This window comes from Zalophus californianus, chromosome 1, assembly GCF_009762305.2.
Source record: "Zalophus californianus isolate mZalCal1 chromosome 1, mZalCal1.pri.v2, whole genome shotgun sequence".
Lineage (NCBI taxonomy): Eukaryota > Metazoa > Chordata > Mammalia > Carnivora > Otariidae > Zalophus > Zalophus californianus.
The window spans coordinates 113,097,288-113,115,048 of record NC_045595.1 but is presented as its reverse complement, the minus strand read 5'-3'; the positions used below and the strand labels follow the sequence as shown (position 1 = coordinate 113,115,048).

General features: G+C 38.4%; 1 protein-coding gene across 4 annotated transcripts in view; it reads right to left on the bottom strand.

The window, feature by feature from the left end:
- Positions 1–17,761, bottom strand: part of LOC113916508 (schwannomin-interacting protein 1) — an 854,544-nt gene that overhangs the window by 554,398 nt on the left and 282,385 nt on the right. For all 4 annotated transcript variants that reach the window (XM_027582977.1, XM_027582979.1, XM_027582978.1 and 1 more), the window contains one exon: positions 7,783–7,847. In XM_027582977.1, the coding sequence (XP_027438778.1) occupies positions 7,783–7,847 (65 nt within the window). The remainder of the gene's footprint in view (positions 1–7,782; positions 7,848–17,761) is intronic.

Sequence of the window (17,761 nt, the reverse complement as noted above, 5' to 3'; positions counted from 1 at the left end):
TTCAACATCCGCAAATCAATCAATGTGATACAATACATTAATAGAAGAAAGAACAAGAACCATATGCTCTCAATAGATGCAGAAAAAGCATTTGACAAAGTACAGCATCCTTTCTTGATCAAAACTCTTCAGAGTATAGGGATAGAGGGTACATACCTCAAGATCATAAAAGCCATCTATGAAAAACCCACAGCGAATATCATTCTCAATGGGGAAAAACTGAGAGCTTTCCAGCTAAGGTCAGGAACACAGCAGGGATGACCACTATCACCACTGCTATTCAACATAGTACTAGAAGTCCTAGCCACAGCAATCAGACAACAAAAAGAAATAAAAGCCATCCAAATCAGCAAAGAAGAAGTCAAACTCTCACTCTTTGCAGATGATAGGATACTTTATGTGGAAAACCCAAAAGACTCCACCCCAAAACTACTAGAACTCATACAGGAATTCAGTAAAGTGGCAGGATATAAAAATCAATGCACAGAAATCAGTGGCATTCCTATACACCAACAACAAGACTGAAGAAAGAGAAATTAAGGAGTCGATCCCATTTACAATTGCACTCAAAACCATTAGATACCTAGGAATAAATCTAACCAAAGAGGCAAAGAATCTGTACTCAGAAAACTATAAAATACTCATGAAAGAAGTTGAGGAAGACACAAAGAAATGGAAAAACGTTCCATGCTCATGGATTGGAAGAACAAATATTGTGAAGATGTCATTGCTACTTAGAGCAATCTACACATTCAATGCCATCCCTATCAAAATACCATCCACTTTTTTCAAAGAAATGGAACAAATAATCCTAAAATTTGTATGGAACCAGAAAAGACCTCGAATAGCCAGAGGAATGTTGAAAAAGAAAAGCTTAAGCTGGTGGCATCACAATTCCGGACTTCAAGCTCTATTACAAAGCTGTCATCATCAAGACAGTATGGTACTGGCACAAAAACAGACACATAGATCAATGGAACAGAATCGAGAGCCCAGAAATGGACCCTTAACTCTATGGTCAACTAATCTTCGACAAAGCAGGAAAGAATGTCCAATGAAAAAAAGACAGTCTCTTCAACAAATGGCGTTGGTAAAATTGGACAGCCACATGCAGAAGAATGAAACTGGACCATTTCCTTGCACCACACACAAAAACAGACTCAAAATGGTTGAAAGACCTCAGTGTGAGACAGGAGTCCATCAAAATCCTAAAGGAGAACACAGGCAGCAACCTCTTTGACCTCTGCCACAGCAACTTCTTCCTAGAAACATCGCCGCCAAAAGGCAAGGGAAGCAAAGGCAAAAATGAACTATTGGTACTTCATCAAGATCAAAAGCTTTTGCACAGCAAAAAAAACAAAAAAAACAAAAAAAAACAAAAAAAAAACAACAACAAAAACAGTCAACAAAACCAAAAGACAAACGACAGAATGGGAGAAGATATTTGCAAATGGCATATCAGATAAAGGGCTAGTATCCAGAATCTATAAAGAACTTATCAAACTCAACACCCAAAGAACAAATGATCCAATCAAGAAATGGGCAGAAGACATGAAGAGACATTTTTCCAAAGAAGACATCCAAATGGCCAACAGACACATGAAAAAGTGCTCAACATCACTCGGCATCAGGGAAATCCAAATCAAAACCTCAATGAGATACCACCTCACACCAGTCAGAATGGCTAAAATTAACAAGTCAGGAAACGACAGATGTTGGCGGGGATGTGGAGAAAGGGGAACCCTCCTATGCTGTTGGTGGGAATGCAAGCTGTTGCAGCCACTCTGGAAAACAGTATGGAGGTTCCTCAAACAGTTGAAAATAGAACTACCATACAATCCAGCAATTGCACTACTGGGTATTTACCCCAAAGATACAAATGTAGGGATCCAAAGGGGTACATGCACCCCGAGGTTTATAGCAGCAATGTCCACAATAGCCAAACTGTGGAAAGAGCCAAGATGTCCATCGACAGATGAATGGATAAAGAAGATGTGGTATATACACAATGGAATATTATGCAGCCATCAAAAGGAATGAAGTCTTGCCATTTGCAATGACGTGGTTGCATCTGGAGGGTATTATACTGAGCGAAATAAGTCAATCAGAGAAAGATATGTATCATATGATCTCACTGACATGAGGAATTCTTAATCTCAGGAAACAAACTGAGCGTTGCTGGAGTGGTGGGGGGTGGGAGGGACGGGGTGGCTGGGTGATAGACATTGGGGAGGGTATATGCTATGGTGAGCACTATAAATTGTGTAAGACTGTTGAATCACAGACCTGTACCTCTAAAACAAATAATACATTATATCTTAAAAAAAAGAAGAAGATAGTAGGAAGGGAAAAATGAAGGGGGAGAATTGGAGGGGGAGAGGAACCATGAGAGATGATGGACTCTGAGAAACAAACTGAGGGTTCTAGAGGGGAGGGGGGTGGGGGGATGGGCTAGCCTGGTGATGGGTATTACAGAGGGCATGTTCTGCATGAGCACTGGGTGTTACATGCAAACAGTGAATCATGGATCACTACATCAAAAACTAATGATGTAATGTATGGTGATTAACATAACATAATAAAAAAAGAAAGAGATTATGCTTGAGTCACTATACAGCATAAGCCACATTAAAACTCGAGTCTCACAACCACAAAATACTGCTTGAAGGATTTTAATATAACACTTGTTAAACTTAATCGTACTGGCTGTGGTTTTCATAGGTCAAATATTTGGCAACCCAATCCATTACATGCATGTGCTAAGGGTGTGTGTGTGGTATGTGTGTGTGCATGTGTGTTTAAAACTGAAACAAAAATTTCAGGGAACATTATTTCCCCAACTACATGTAATGTATGTTGATTTCTTTTATTATATTTCAGATTTTTTAAATTATATTTTACTGGTGTCCCATCAAATTGATTTAACAAACCATCAGTGGATTGTTATCTACAGTGTGAAAAACATTGCTGCAAGGAAACATAAAGCATTTGGAGTGGGGATACTTGAGTGGGATGTTTAAGGGCAATTTTTGGTAGGAGTGAGCAAAGAGAATGATGGAAAATATTTAGGAAGGTATTCAAATTGGTCTGATAATAAGGACCAGGATTGCGTTTTTAGGAAATAAAAGAAAAAGATTAAAAAAAAACTGTGCTGATGGTATCTAGGATTTTCTCCTCTTTCAAAAGGAATAACCAAGAAGTGGGGAAACACATAGTAGATTACATAAATTCCTATGCGGCCGGTAGATGGTGCCATCAGCAAAATATAGCTTTGTGGTTGCCCAGCTGGGATGTTGAGAGGTAAGGAAAAAAAACCACTCTTGTTTGCGCCGTATGTATTCTGGGTCCATTATTAATTCATCCTTACTCACTCATTCATAAATATATTGTGTGTCTTCTATGTGTCAGAAATGATGCAGAACACAAATGGTACAATGGTGAAAACACTAGACATGGTCCCTGGCGTACGGTTTTACAATCTAGGAGATGATGGCTATTAAACAAATAATTACAAATGTGATGGATGCTATTAAAGGGGAAACACAGAAGGACCTAATCCAGGGTTGATGGGCATGAAAAGTCTTGTTTTTACAAGTCTATGATCTTGTAGGGACAACAGCCTTATAGCAAAGATACTTTAAGATTTTGTTAATTAAACCCCTTAATAACATATTAGCAAACTGGGCAACAGAGATACATGTGAGGTGTTGTGGGACCTGTAATTATGCAGCAACCAAAGGCAAAGCTCAAGTTTTCATAAAAAGAAAAAAATTTGCTGATTTGGGGTTATAATTTATACAATTTATACAAACTCAACAAACTATAAACTATGAATACCTGTAGATTTAATGGACAGCTTTAGCTCATTCCATCAATAATTATTTGTGGGTAATAAAATGATGATATGTGAGGTGAATGTGTGACTTGCAATCACACATTTCCCACCAGAAACCCAGTCTGATTCAATATTTACAACAAACAGCAATCACCCTAAGGTCTTATTTAAGTTAATAAATGATTATCAAAAACAATGCAGTCATAAGCAGGCTCTTAATTAATGGCCTTACTAATTACTCTTCTGTTTATGGGCACACAGAAAGCTTTATTGAGTATGTGCATGTATGTGTATACAAATGCATTGGATTGGCCCTGCATAAAGTCTCAAGTAGAGTAAAGTTGTAGCTTGCCCTCCCTTCACACTGACTGTCTACCACAGCCCCTGTTGAGTGTTCAGAATAAATGTAATGTTCCAAGGGGGAATAACTGATCAACTGCTATGACACCTCTATCACCTAACTTATGGCCATTTCAAGTAGCTGAGATGAGTTACATCAGCACCTAAGTCAGCTACAGTATAATGAAATGCCTAACTACTCACTCAAAGTACACCAATTTTTCAATCAAATTTGACAGCTTTCAAGGACATAGCCCTGCCCGAAAGCCAACTAGAAAAATCTCTGGAATTCCACGCATAGGTTGTTAGGGCTGGCAGCTGCTGTTTTCTCTCTGTCCTGGACAAACATGAAAGGAAAGCTTACCCCATAGGCCTGTGTGCTTTGAGGGGAGACTTTAATTCCCATATCTGGAATTCCTCAATCATGATAAGGCAAAATACACATGCAAAGCAGATTGGCCATTTCCAAAAGCTTTTAGCTTCCCCAGGCTTCTGGATAACAAGAAAAGAATAGGGGAGGAAGGAGGAGGCGGAAGCCCACATATCTGCCATGAATCTTCACAAATATTCCTGAGAGCAGAGAGCTGAGAAAGATACATGCTGGTATTAGTGAGAAGTTTAATACAAAGCTGTGGTCAATTAGCAAGGAAAAAAACTTCTGGAGTTCACTTCTTAAGTTAAAATCCATAATGAAATACCAGCATAACCAAATTTAATGGATAAAAGTGATGAGGAGAACAAAGGCAGGAGAAATATAGATAAAATTAAATTTCCTTACAACTTGCAGCCTATTGACAAATACCTGAGACATGCAGAAATACATGTGACATTCAGGGAACTCCTGGCTGCCTTAATAATGTTGATGTTTTGCTGGAGACTAAAGACAACCTTAGTTTGAGACCAGCCAGACCTCCAGGATCCTGTAAGTCTTCTTTAGCATATGGAAATCCATATTTCCATATGGATTAGATATAGATATATAGATGAAGAAAGAGACTTTCTTTATCTCTACCCTCCCCCCCGCAGCCTAAAGGTATATAATCAATCGCTCCTCATGACCCCAGTGCAGCTCTTTATGCTCACTGGTTCTGTCCCCATGCTTTAATAAAAACACCTTTTTGCACCAAAAATGTATCAAGAATTCTTTCTTGACCGTTTGTTCAGTGGCCCATGTCGAAAGGGCTGAAAGTCACAGAGAAAGTGTGTCCTAAGAGAATTAAGCTACATGAGATTACTGAATAACCAAAAGGAATCTAAAATGCACCTAGACCACTGGTTCTCATCCCCAGTTCCTCACTCGAATCACATGAAGTCAGCTTTGAAGATATACTAATTTAAGGACTTTCATCCCCAGTGATACAGATTCAATTCATCTAGGGTGGAGGTTATGCCAAGGCTATGCCATTTTTATTAACCCCCAGGTGATTCTAAGGGCATCCAGGATGAAGAACCACCGATCTCATGTCATTACCCCCCTAATCTCCATAGAGGAAAATCTTTCTACTTACACAGCCAGAAACTTTTTAATTATTATTGTTTACATATTGCTAGTGATGACGGTGGGGGTGGCAAGAACTGAACTAATTTATTCATATTAATGAGACTAGACATGATAAGAATAAATTAAAACTGAAGATAACCCAGAAACTTCATTTAATCAAAGGGTTGAAACTGTCCTTGAAGCGATTACATGGCAAATTCTGAGAGTCATGGAGATAGAATGAACCTGAAAGTGTCTAGTCCAAATAGCCACTGGGACAGAAAGAGAAGGAGCTGACATTGAAGGCACTGTGCTATTGTGCGTGTCTTATTTAATGCTCTCACTAAGACTGTCAATCAGTGTTACCAACTTCATTTTTAAAGATGAGGAAGCTGGGTTCAGGGGGGTTAAATAATTTGTCCAGACTCACAAAGCTAGGATAAAACCAGAAAGAGGAATCATATCCAAGAGTTCCCATTTTCAGGAATGCTTTCCATAGCACTTCAGATGGATGGGCATTTCACTCTTCTTGGGCACCTCTAGTATCTGTCATCTCACTCCATAACAAAGAAGTCCATTCTGTTGAGCAGGCAGCATTTTTACAGAAGTTATTTTTTTTCTGAGTCACAAAGCTGTCTGTCCATAAATCCTACTCACTGATTCTTGTTATGCTCTCTAGAGCAAGAAGAGCAATTTAGCCCCTTCTTAATAGGAAAATTCCTTCAAATGTTTAAGGAAAGCCAGTATGTTCCCCCTGAGATTTCTTTTCTGCAACTACACATACTCAGCTCTTTGTAATAGTTTCACATGATTTCAGAACCCTCACAATTTTAATTGAGCTCCTCTGATGCTTTTGGGAAGGTCTATGCAGTTTTTATTTTATTTTATTTTATTTTATTTTATTTTATTTTACTTTATTTTACATTTTATTTTATTTTATTTTATTATTTTATTATTTTATTTTATTATTTTATTTTATTTTTTTATTTATTTTAGAAAGAGAGAGAGAGAGCAAGTGAGCAGGGGCCAGCAAGGGAGAAGGAGAGAGAGAATCCTAAGCAGGCCCCATGGTGGTGGGTGGGGTGGAGCCACAGAGGGGCTTGACGTCACAGACCCTGAGATCAAGACCTGAGCCAAAATCAAGAGTTGGATGCTTAATGGACTAAGCCACCCAGGTGCCCCTCTATGTGCTTTTTAAATGTGATGACCAGAGCCACTGGTGACATCCACATGGGCTTTACATGGGGATTTAGCCAGTGGTTGAGCGCAGGAGCTCTGGTGGCATCCAAGTTCTTACCCTCACTACTCTTAGCTAAATATACTTAGACAAGTGCTGAACATCTCTAAGCCTCTTTCCCTGTTGATAAAATGGAAATAGTACCTATGTCAAAGGCTGTAATTAGAATTCTATGAGGAAACATCTGTAAGCATTCACTAATATGGAGGATATTGTAAATGCTCAGTAAATGATAGTTCATTTTTTCTTTTATCTTGACAATGCATGGCTCTTGATTAGTCTAATATTTTGGTAATATTTTTAGAAGCCATATAAAATCATGGTCTCGTGTTAATATCACATAAAACCTCTAATATCTATTCACAAATTGAAATCAGAATATATCTCTCACATGCTCTAATTGCACAATTTTTTAAAAATTGAAATGAAATCTTTTACTTGTAACATGTTAAATTTCATCTCTTTATTTCTTGCCTTTTTTTCAGCGCAGTTTTGTTCCATTCTGTAGTATTATTTTAAATGTTCATTCTATTGGTCTTAGTGTTACATTTACGCTTTTTGCAAATTTTATGACTGTCTTCTATACACGTCATTGATTAAAAGCCAAAAACAGGGCAGGGTTGTTAAGTTTTAAGCCCTCAGACACAGCACCACATCTCCGTGCATCATATTACTCTGTTAATCAGTACAGCTTGTGTGTCATGGCTCAACCAGCCTTAAATTTACCCAACTGTATATCAAATGAGCCATATTTCTGGGTCCTGACTACAATGATACCATAAGAAACTGTGGAATTTACTTATTCATGTTTACCTTGCCAGGTATTTTTTTTTTCTTGCAAGCTTTTTAACCTCAAACATAATTTAATTTCCTTTGGTATTTTTTACTTACTTTTCAAGTAAATATTTTCCATCATTAACTTGTTCTAAAGGATTCTGCAATCTTTTCATTTCTTCCTGTGAAAAAGAAAAGAAGTATCTTACAAATTGACCCCATGTACTTGTGGGTAATAATATTTGAGTACAGTTGTTTGCAAAATTGAGATAACACACTGTTCAGAGTTCTGGACTTTGCCATGGATAAGTGCTTAAACATACAATAAAATTTGATCCTTGATCAAATTAGAATACAATACTGCCTCTCAAATTGTGTGATTTTTTTTTTTTTATGCCACTAAAGATAATACTTCCTGTTATTTTCCCAGAGTGAGGATGTGTTTATATGGATCCACTCATGCTCTTCCCAAATTTACTCTGTCAACAGTATTATGTTTGCTGGTGGCTGGGGGGGCGGAGCAAGATGGCGGAGGAGTAGGAGACCTAGATTTCGTCTGGTCTCAGGAATTCAGCTGAATAGGGATCAAACCATTCTGAACACCTATGAACTCAACAGGAGATCGAAGAGGAGAGTAGCAACAACTCTCTGAACAGAGAAGCGACCACTTACTGGAAGTCGGGCCATTTCTCCTCCAGCAGGGACCCAACAAGCGGCAGAGCCAGGGAGACTCCCCTTCCTCCCCCAGGAGGAGTGGCGCAGGAACACACCGCAGTGATCTGCTGGGTTTGGAGACTCCACAAGGGGTCAGGAGCCAGAGATAGAAACGCTCGGTCACAGGCCGGGTGAGCGCGGAGAGCGGCCGGAGACCGGGGAGACGGGAGTGACTGCTTTTCTCTGGAGGCGCACTGAGGAGCGGGGCCCCGAGTTCTCAGCTCCTCCAGGTGGAGATTGGGAGGCCACCATTTTTGCCCTGGTCCTCCAAAGCTGTACCAAGAGCTTGCAGGGAACAAAAGCTCCTGAGATCAAACCTGAGCAGCTTGCTTAGCCCGGACCGACAAAGGGCGGGGCAATTCAGCCTCCGGCAAAGACATTTGGAAACCACAGCAACAGGCTCCTCCCCCAGAAGATCAGCACGAACAGCCAGCAAGCCAAGACCAAGTTTACCGATCAAGGAGAACGGGAGAACTCCAGCGCTAGGGGAATACTGCACATAGAATTCATGGCTTTTTTTTACCATGATTCATTAGTTCATCAAAGTTAATTTTTGTTAACTGTTTTTATTTTACTTTTCTTTTTCCCTTTTTCAACCAACATCTTATCAATCTCTTTTTTTAAAAAAAAACATTTTTTATTTTTCATTTTTAGAGTCATATTTTATCCCTTCATAGTAGTTACCCTTATTTTTGGCATATATATATAAGTTGTTCTCTCTTTAAAATTTTGAGATACAGTTTCTTCTAACAGATCAAAATATACCCTAAATCACTAGTGTATGGCTCTGTTCTAGTCTCCTGCCTGATCACATTCTCTCCCTTTTTTCTTTTTTTTTTCTTTTTCTTAAATCTTCTTCTTTCTTTTTTCAAACAACTCCTTATCTTATCAAGTCCTTTTATAAAATCTTTTATAATTTTCATCTTTACAGACATCTTCTATCCCTTCATTGTATCAACCCTTATTTTGTACATATATGTCTTTCTTCCTTTAAAATTTTAGGAGGCACTTTTTTCTAACAGACCAAAATACGCCCAAAATCTAGTATGTGGCACTGATCTATGCACTAGCCTGATCATATTTGATCATATTCTGCTTTTTTTGTATTGTTCTGTTTCTGTTTTTATCTTTTTTTTCTTTTTTTTCTCTTTCTTTTTTCTTTCTTTCCTTTTCTTTTCCCCTGGTTCCAGGTCTTTTCTGATTTGTATACAGTATATTTGCTGGGGACGTTGTAAACCTGTTAGCATTTTGTTCTCTCATTCATCTATTCTCCTCTGGACAAAATGACAAGACGAAAAAAATCACCTCAGCAAAAAGAACAAGAGGTAGTACCGTCAGCCAGGGACCTACTCAATACGGACATTAGTATGATGTCGGACCTAGAGTTCAGAATCATGACTTTGAAGATACTAGCTGGGCTTGAAAAAAGCGTGGAAGTTATTAGAGAAACCCTTTCTGGAGAAATAAAAGAACTAAACTCTAACCAAGTCGAAATCAAAAAGGCTATTGATGAGGTGCAATCAAAAATGGGGGCAATAACTGCTAGGATAAATGAGGCAGAAGAGAGAATCAGTGATATAGAAGACCAAATGATGGAAAATAAAGAGGCTGAGAAAAAGAGAGAGAAACAACTACAGGATCACGAGGGCAGAATTCGAGAGATAAGTGATACGATAAGACGAAACAACATTAGAATAATTGGGATCCCAGAAGAAGAAGAAAGAGAGAGGGAGGCAGAAGGTATATTGGAGCAAATAATAGCAGAGAACTTCCCTAATGTGAGGAAGGAAACAGGCATCAAAATCCAGGAGGCACAGAGAACCCCTCTCAAAATCAATAAAAATAGGTCAACACCCCGACATCTAATAGTAAAACTTACGAGTCTCAGAGACAAAGAGAAAATCCTGAAAGCAGCTTGGGAGAAGAGATATGTAACCTACAATGGTAAAAATATTAGATTGGCAACAGACCTATCCACAGAGACCTGGCAGGCCAGAAAGGACTGGCAAGATATCTTCAGAGCACTAAACGAGAAAAATATGCAGCCAAGAATACTATATCCAGCTAGGCTGTCATTGAAAATAGGAGAGATAAAAAGCTTTCAGAACAAACAAAAACTAAAGGAATTTGCAAACACGAAACCAGCCCTCCAAGAAATATTGAAAGGGGTCCTCTAAGCAAAGAGAGAGCCTAAAAGCAGCAAAGATCAGAAAGGAACACAGACAACATAGAGTAACAGTCACCTTACAGGCAATACAATGGCACTAAATTCATACCTTTCAATAGTTACCCTGAATGTAAATGGGCTAAATGCCCCAATCAAAAGACACAGGCTATCAGATTGGATTAAAAAACAAGACCCATCAATATGCTGTCTGCAAGAGACTCATTTTAGACCCAAAGACACCCCCAGATTGAAAGTGAGGGGGTGGAAAACCATTTACCATGCTAATGGACACCAAAAGAAAGCTGGGGTGGCAATCCTTATATCAGACAAACTAGATTGTAAAACAAAGACTGTAATAAGAGATGAGGAAGGACACTATATCCTACTTAAAGGGTCTATCCAACAAGAAGATCTAACAATTGTAAATATCTATGCCCCGAACATGGGAGCAGCCAATTATATAAGGCAATTAATAACAAAAGCAAAGAAACACATTGACAACAATACAATAATAGTGGGGGACTTTAACATCCCCCTGACTGAAATGGACAGATCATCTAAGCAAAAGATCAACAAGGAAATAAAGACTTTAAATATGTTTGCTGGTTGCTGGGTGAAGGGCTCTAATGAGCATGTGCTGGGTTTGGCCATTCAGCAATCATCCTCTCTTATCTCTTGGTAACTCTAGGTAATCTCGTCCCTGAGTCACAGCGCTCAGAAATGCACAACACACACACACACACACACACACACACACACACACACACACACACACACACCCCTTCCCTGCATTTCAGGCATCCATAGTTTCTGTAATTCCATTCTTCAGGCCACAGTGATTGGTTCAGGGATATGACAGAAGCCACTACTTGCCTCTTCACAAAAACTGCTGAAGTGCCAAGAGGAAGCCCCAGTTAGAATTAATTACACATTTGTGCCTACAAGACCATCAGGACTAGTCTCTACATGCTTCTAAGCTACCAGACATCCAAGTCTCCTAGGTCATCCCCCCAAATTTATATTTGCACCTGGCCTTTCCTCTAAACTCCTCCCTCTACACCACTTTCTTACTTAACAGCTCCAGATGCATGTCTGATGGGCATCTCAAGTTCAAAACCAAAGTCTAAATTTCCTTGCCTCCACCCTCCCACCCAAAAACTTTTTTTTTAAATTTTATTTTATTATGTTGTTAGTCACCATATATTACATAATTAGTTTTTGATGTAGTGTTTCATGATTCATTGTTTGCATATAACACCTAGTGCTCCATTCAATACGTGCCCTCCTTAATACCCACCACCAGGCTAACCCATTCCCCCACCCCCACCCCCAAAACCCTCAGTTTGTTTCTCAGAGTCCATAGTCTCTCATGGTTCGTCTCCCTCTCTGATTCCCCCCCTTCATTTTTCCCTTCCTACTATCTTCTTTTCTTTTTTAACATATAATGTATTACTTGCCAAACTTCTTCACCACTTCTTCCTCATTTTAGCAAGTGGCATCACTATTCACCTAGATATGCAGAGCTAAAACCTAGGAGTCAGCCTTTATGCCTTTGTTTCTCTCACGGCACACAATCAGCTAATCTTGTTGATTCAACTTCAAAACATATCCAGAACTGACCTCTGCTTCTCAGTGTGGTCTAAGCCAACAGTGAGTGTCCTATCTCTGTTTCCCATATTGGCCCACTTCAGTCAATTCTCCTTACATCAGCCAGCATGATCTTTTAGTACCTAGGCTTTCATTTTGAAATGTGTGAAATGCACATATCGTAAACATACAACTTTTGACAAATGCATACACTGGCAGAACCACCACCCAAAAATGAAGTAAAGAACATTTCTCTCTCTAGAAAGTTCCTTTCCAATTCTTCTCTCTCAATTCTCTTCTGATTTCTATCATCATAATTTAATTTGGCTTATTCTAGAACTTCATATAAAATTATCTATTCTTTTGTGTCTGGTTTAATTCACCCAGCATTATATTTTGAAATCAGTTGCTCAACCAATGTTAACTGTTTAAACTTCACTTTGGTATCTAGAGAAGAATTTTCATTTTTTTTTCTCTGAATTCTAGAGTATAAGGATTTTGAAGTGTGAAGAACCCTGGAACGAATGTAAGTATTTGCTATGGTAAGAGCTACTAACTGGAAGAAAAAGATAACATAGCAGAGAGGATGGATGTCAAGGAAAACAGCTAAGGAACCAATGTCCTAGTGATGCTGTCAACCTCTGGGTCAAACTGGAGCTTGAAACCAGCATATTGATGGACTTTTCAGTTTCATGATCCAATAGATTCTCTTATTTGCTTAAGGCACTTTTGGTTAAGATTTCTATTTTCTTTCAGTTGAAAGAATCCAAACTCAGAAGTGATAGTATGAGCCATAACCTAGGGCTACTGCTATATACAAAACCCTAACTTAGATGAGGCATGGAACTATAGAAGTTCAGGACTGGGCAGTTTTGTTTTGTCAGTGTCTTAAAAAATGTGTTATTCAGAAGAATAATAGATGAAGCAGGTCATGGTCTTCAGTTCCTTTTTATTAAATACTGCTGCTTTTATATCCAATATTGGTATAACAAACTTCAGATGATGAACATTTCTGCATCTTCTGTAAAACTGCTGTATAAGACACTGTACATTTTGCTACAGTTTCTCTCATATAAAAGAATAAAACTTTAGGATTTACTACGAGGGGATATTTTCCCATTCTGATACAATAGTGCACTTCTTTTCATCAACAATAACAATTTATAAGTCTTACAGAGGTTGTTTATTTTGCCTTGAAGCTTACGCTAAATTACTCAGTTGTCAGAACTACTTTTTCCATGCTGTTAGTACAATTATACACCCTTCTTTCACCATATGGTGTGTGGAATTCCTTATTTTTGTTTTAATTCTTTCACATGTGTGCTTTTCACAGTAAGTGGAATTGACAGAGTATATATATGATAAATGGCTAAGAAGATAAAGATGATTAATAGGTAGGTAAGTAGGTAGATAGAGTGATCATCCTTTTTACTCTTACACATGGCTTTTTATTTTCAAAGTAAAACTAACTCTTCAGCACTACAGACGCTTGTTTCTTATTCTAAGAAAAAGTCTCCACATTTATCCTCTATTTTACCCCAAACTTCCAACCCTCCCACCTAATCCTTCATCACATCCTATCCCACCTCCAGTGACATAAGCAATAGATGAAGCAGCTGTTATATGGACAGGAAATAGATTGAATAAGAATCCATAGTTATTCTTGAAAACCAAAGGAGGATTTTTAGGTCATGAACGTGCTCTTTTTTACCCCCTGGATTATGATTAGGAGGTAAATTAGGTTAGTAGTCCTAGTACTTCTTCTCTAAGATGTGCCTGTGGCGTGCTTTCTTCTTTTCTTTTTCCCTGGGGATTTGGGGGGCAGGAAATAAAGGGCTTTTGCACTCTGTGCCAGCCACTTTCCTTTCCCTGGTTCTTTCATTGCAGAAAGCTTGCTGTGTGGGGAGGGCTTTGATGCAGTACTTTATTCAATCTGACTATCCACGTTCTAGGAAATCATATTAAACATAAGGTCAATGACTAACAAGAGCTTTCTGAACAGCTGTTCTGCTGACAATTTGGAGGAGTGATTTCATCATTTGGTTATTTAAGCTAACTATACAAAAACACTTCAATTCAATTGGCCTGGAAGTTCCAAACCATGTCCTCATTTTCTTGGAAATGGATAAGGAAGTTGCTTGCTCAACAGATCTTCACTTGGAGTTTCACTTTTTGAGTAAGTTTTGTTTCAATTTACCATTAAAATCATATACAAATTGGTCTTTCCCATCACTTGTTTCTCCATTAGTCCTTTTTGTCTCTGATTTCATTATCTGGCAATGACATTTCCCTTCTAGAAACCACCAGTAGCTTCCCAGTGCTTTGAGGATAGATTCCAAATTCCTCAGCCAAGTTCTGGTGCAACAGGGCCTAGCTGTATCTCCCCACTCCATCTCATGTACCCTGCCTACACATTCCCTCCCTCAGTCTGGTCATAGGAAACTTCACATAACCCTGGAACTCACATCCTCTCTTACTGGACATTCAATAACAGTGTGTCCCCAGTTATTCTACTTGCCCACTCCTACTCTTCCTTCAGGAAGCCCCAACATTATTCTTCTCCATAGAAGTTTTCGGAACTCAACAGGAGGGTAAAATACCTTGCCTTGCTTCCTTAGCAACCCATGGTGATCCCCATTTTAGCATTACCTCTATACCTGATGCACCCTGCCACCCCACCACTAAGATCCTTGAAGTCAGAGATGGTGACTTGCTCACACTGAGATGCCTATTCCCCAGTGAGGCATTTAGGAGGTGCTTAATAAATATCTGTTGAATAAATGAATGATAAATGAATTGAATGCACTATTCAAACTGAAGTGAAAAGAAATCTTAGTAGCTTAATGGCCCCCCAAATCCCAAGAAATCATATGTCCTCTGCTGATTCTTCTCTACCTCTCCCAATAAACTTTTTTTTTAAATCATTTGGTAACTTTCTTTTTTTATTTAACATTATTATTTTTCCAGCTTTACTGAGGTATAATTGACAATTTAAAATTACATATATTTAAAGTGTACTACTTGATGATTTGATATATGTAAACATTGTGAAATAATCACCATGATCAAGCTAATTAACATATCCATCACATTACATAGTTACCATTTCTTTCTTTCCCTTCCTTCCTTCCTTTCTTCCCTCCCTTTCCCTTCTCTTTTCTTTTTTTTTTTTTTTTTGGTGTAGTAAAAACACTTAAGATCTACCCTTTTAGCAAACTTCAAGTATACACCACAGTATTGTTAACTGTATACTGTTCATTAGATCTCTAAAAGTTACTTATCTCGCATAACTGAAACCCTGTTCTGCTTGACCAACATCTCCCTATTCATACCCTTGACTCACCCCACTCTTCTCTGAGTTCTGGGAGGCTCAAAATTTTGGGCTTTATCAACCAGGCCCCTTTGTCCTGTGGCCTTGGATAGGATTTGAGTAGTGGGAGGCACTGCATAATATCAGAGGTTAGCAGAAGAGAGAAGTTGGAGTATTTATTCCCTTTTCTCCTGTCTCTTATGAAAGCACAGACTGGTGTTACTAGAGGTCACAGCTCCCATGGGATGGCCTCTCCCACAAGGTGGTTCTTACATAGTCCCATAACTGCTCCCATTTCTTGCCCCTTCAAGGCCTTTCTTTCCTTTTCTTCCTTTCCCTTCCTTATTGTTGCACTTTCTAGCTATTGATAGACCAAATGCATCACCATCCCTTGTGATTTTCCCTACACCCAGCCCATATCTATGTAGCCACTCCATTAACCCTTTCAATCACCCTTTTAAATGAGTCATATGTCTTCTTACTGGACTCTGGCTGACATGCCCTGAGGATTCTAAATTTGCTTTTGCTTGAATTATTCAAGCACAATCCAGACATATAGCATTCCATATCCTTAATCCCATTTTCCCAAATAAAACTTACAGGAGGCTGTGAAATGCGGGCTGTACTGTTAGGGGGCATAACTGATTGATTATTTGCCAAAGTCTATGCATCCCACTATCATAAGAGTTGTTCTGAAGTGACTTGTGTATGAACTGCTAGACTAGATGGCAGATGCTGGATTTTGTTCTTTTGTGTCTGGCTTCCCTCCTACCTTACTCCTGCTGGTTTTTCTCATCACAGACAAGAGAATATGGCTAAAAGGTTAGATCAGCTCATCTCTGTGGCTACTTGGTCAGCCCCCTTAATCTGCCCAATAATAAAATATTGTTCTTTTTTTCTTTTTCTCTACCTGCCACTTCTACTGTTTAAACAAGCAGGATATGTTCTTTGAACAAGTTTAAAATAAGAAATCCATTAAAAATTATTTTTTCTCTAAAGTGCACTTATATTTAAATACGAACCTTTAACTTTTCTGACTTATGCCCTGGCCATTTTATTTCCAGCATATCCCAGAACATTTAAAGTAACTTAAAACATGGAAACAATCTGCAATTTACTTCATTGTGCAGCTTCGGGTGACAAAGCCTGTGCCACTTACATACATCATTTTTTGTATTGGAAATAATTTCATGTTAACCTAAAGGTAACTATTTAACAAAAGTTAAGAGCCAGAATTACTTTTGACACTTTTGACTATTCAATCATTCAATTAAACATCACTAATCTTCCTCACTGCCCACCCCTTCATTGGCCTTTTTTTAATGGAAATGTGATAAGGGCACTAAAAAAGAGGTTACTAATGTTTGCACAATTTGGAAAAGTAGAAGACATAAAATCTATACTAATTTTAGCTCTGCATCATTAAACATGAAATATTGATTATTGCTCTTTGCAACAGAATTTATGAAGCTAGCTAGGCTGCTGTGTCCACATAAAGTGATTCTGATGCTTTGCCCTCAGACCTCAGTGGCTGTAAATGATGCTCCTTGGTGACAGCTGGGAGGCTGGCATTCTGATCCACAGCCTTAAGAGATACATTTCCCAGATTAGACCAGGAATGACCCAGCTGCACAGCCCAACTTCAGAAAATTAAATTGGAGGGAGTCCAACCTCTGTTGAAATAACTGTGTGAATTACAATGCTTCCATGGGCCTTGTTATAATGTAAATGTGCTTTACAATTTACTGTCATTTCCCTTCTACTCCTGCTGTGAATATGGGCATTAATAGTCATCTCATATATTTAAAGGCAAAATGGCATCAAAAATAAAAATGCAAGATTCATGTTTTCTCCCTTGGAAAGCAGAGACTAAATTCCTTTTTTTTTCTTTTGCCATTTTTTTTTGCAGAAAGAGCATACATTTTGTTTATGTATTATGCATAAATGTTTTTTATGGCTGACAGAGCTGTAAATTTCACACAGGAAGTTATCTTGCAGCTGAACATGGATTTCTTTGGGAAGAAAAAGCAGCTAATAGGACATCAACAGCTCATTTAAAGGATTCATTCAGGTAAGTTATGGGCACATGAGGCATATATGAGGCAGTAGACTTAAAAAGAGATTTGCCTGTTTCTAGCACTTTAAGGACATTTTGAATGTCCAACAAGAGGCAGAGGGGCTGTGATTTTATAGTGACAATCGCTGAGTGAGGTACTTCTAGGCCTCGTTACTCCAGTTCTCAGTGGTATTGTTATTTGCTACCTCATACATAGTAAAACTTACAAATTTACCAACATAAGATATGATGATGCGAATTG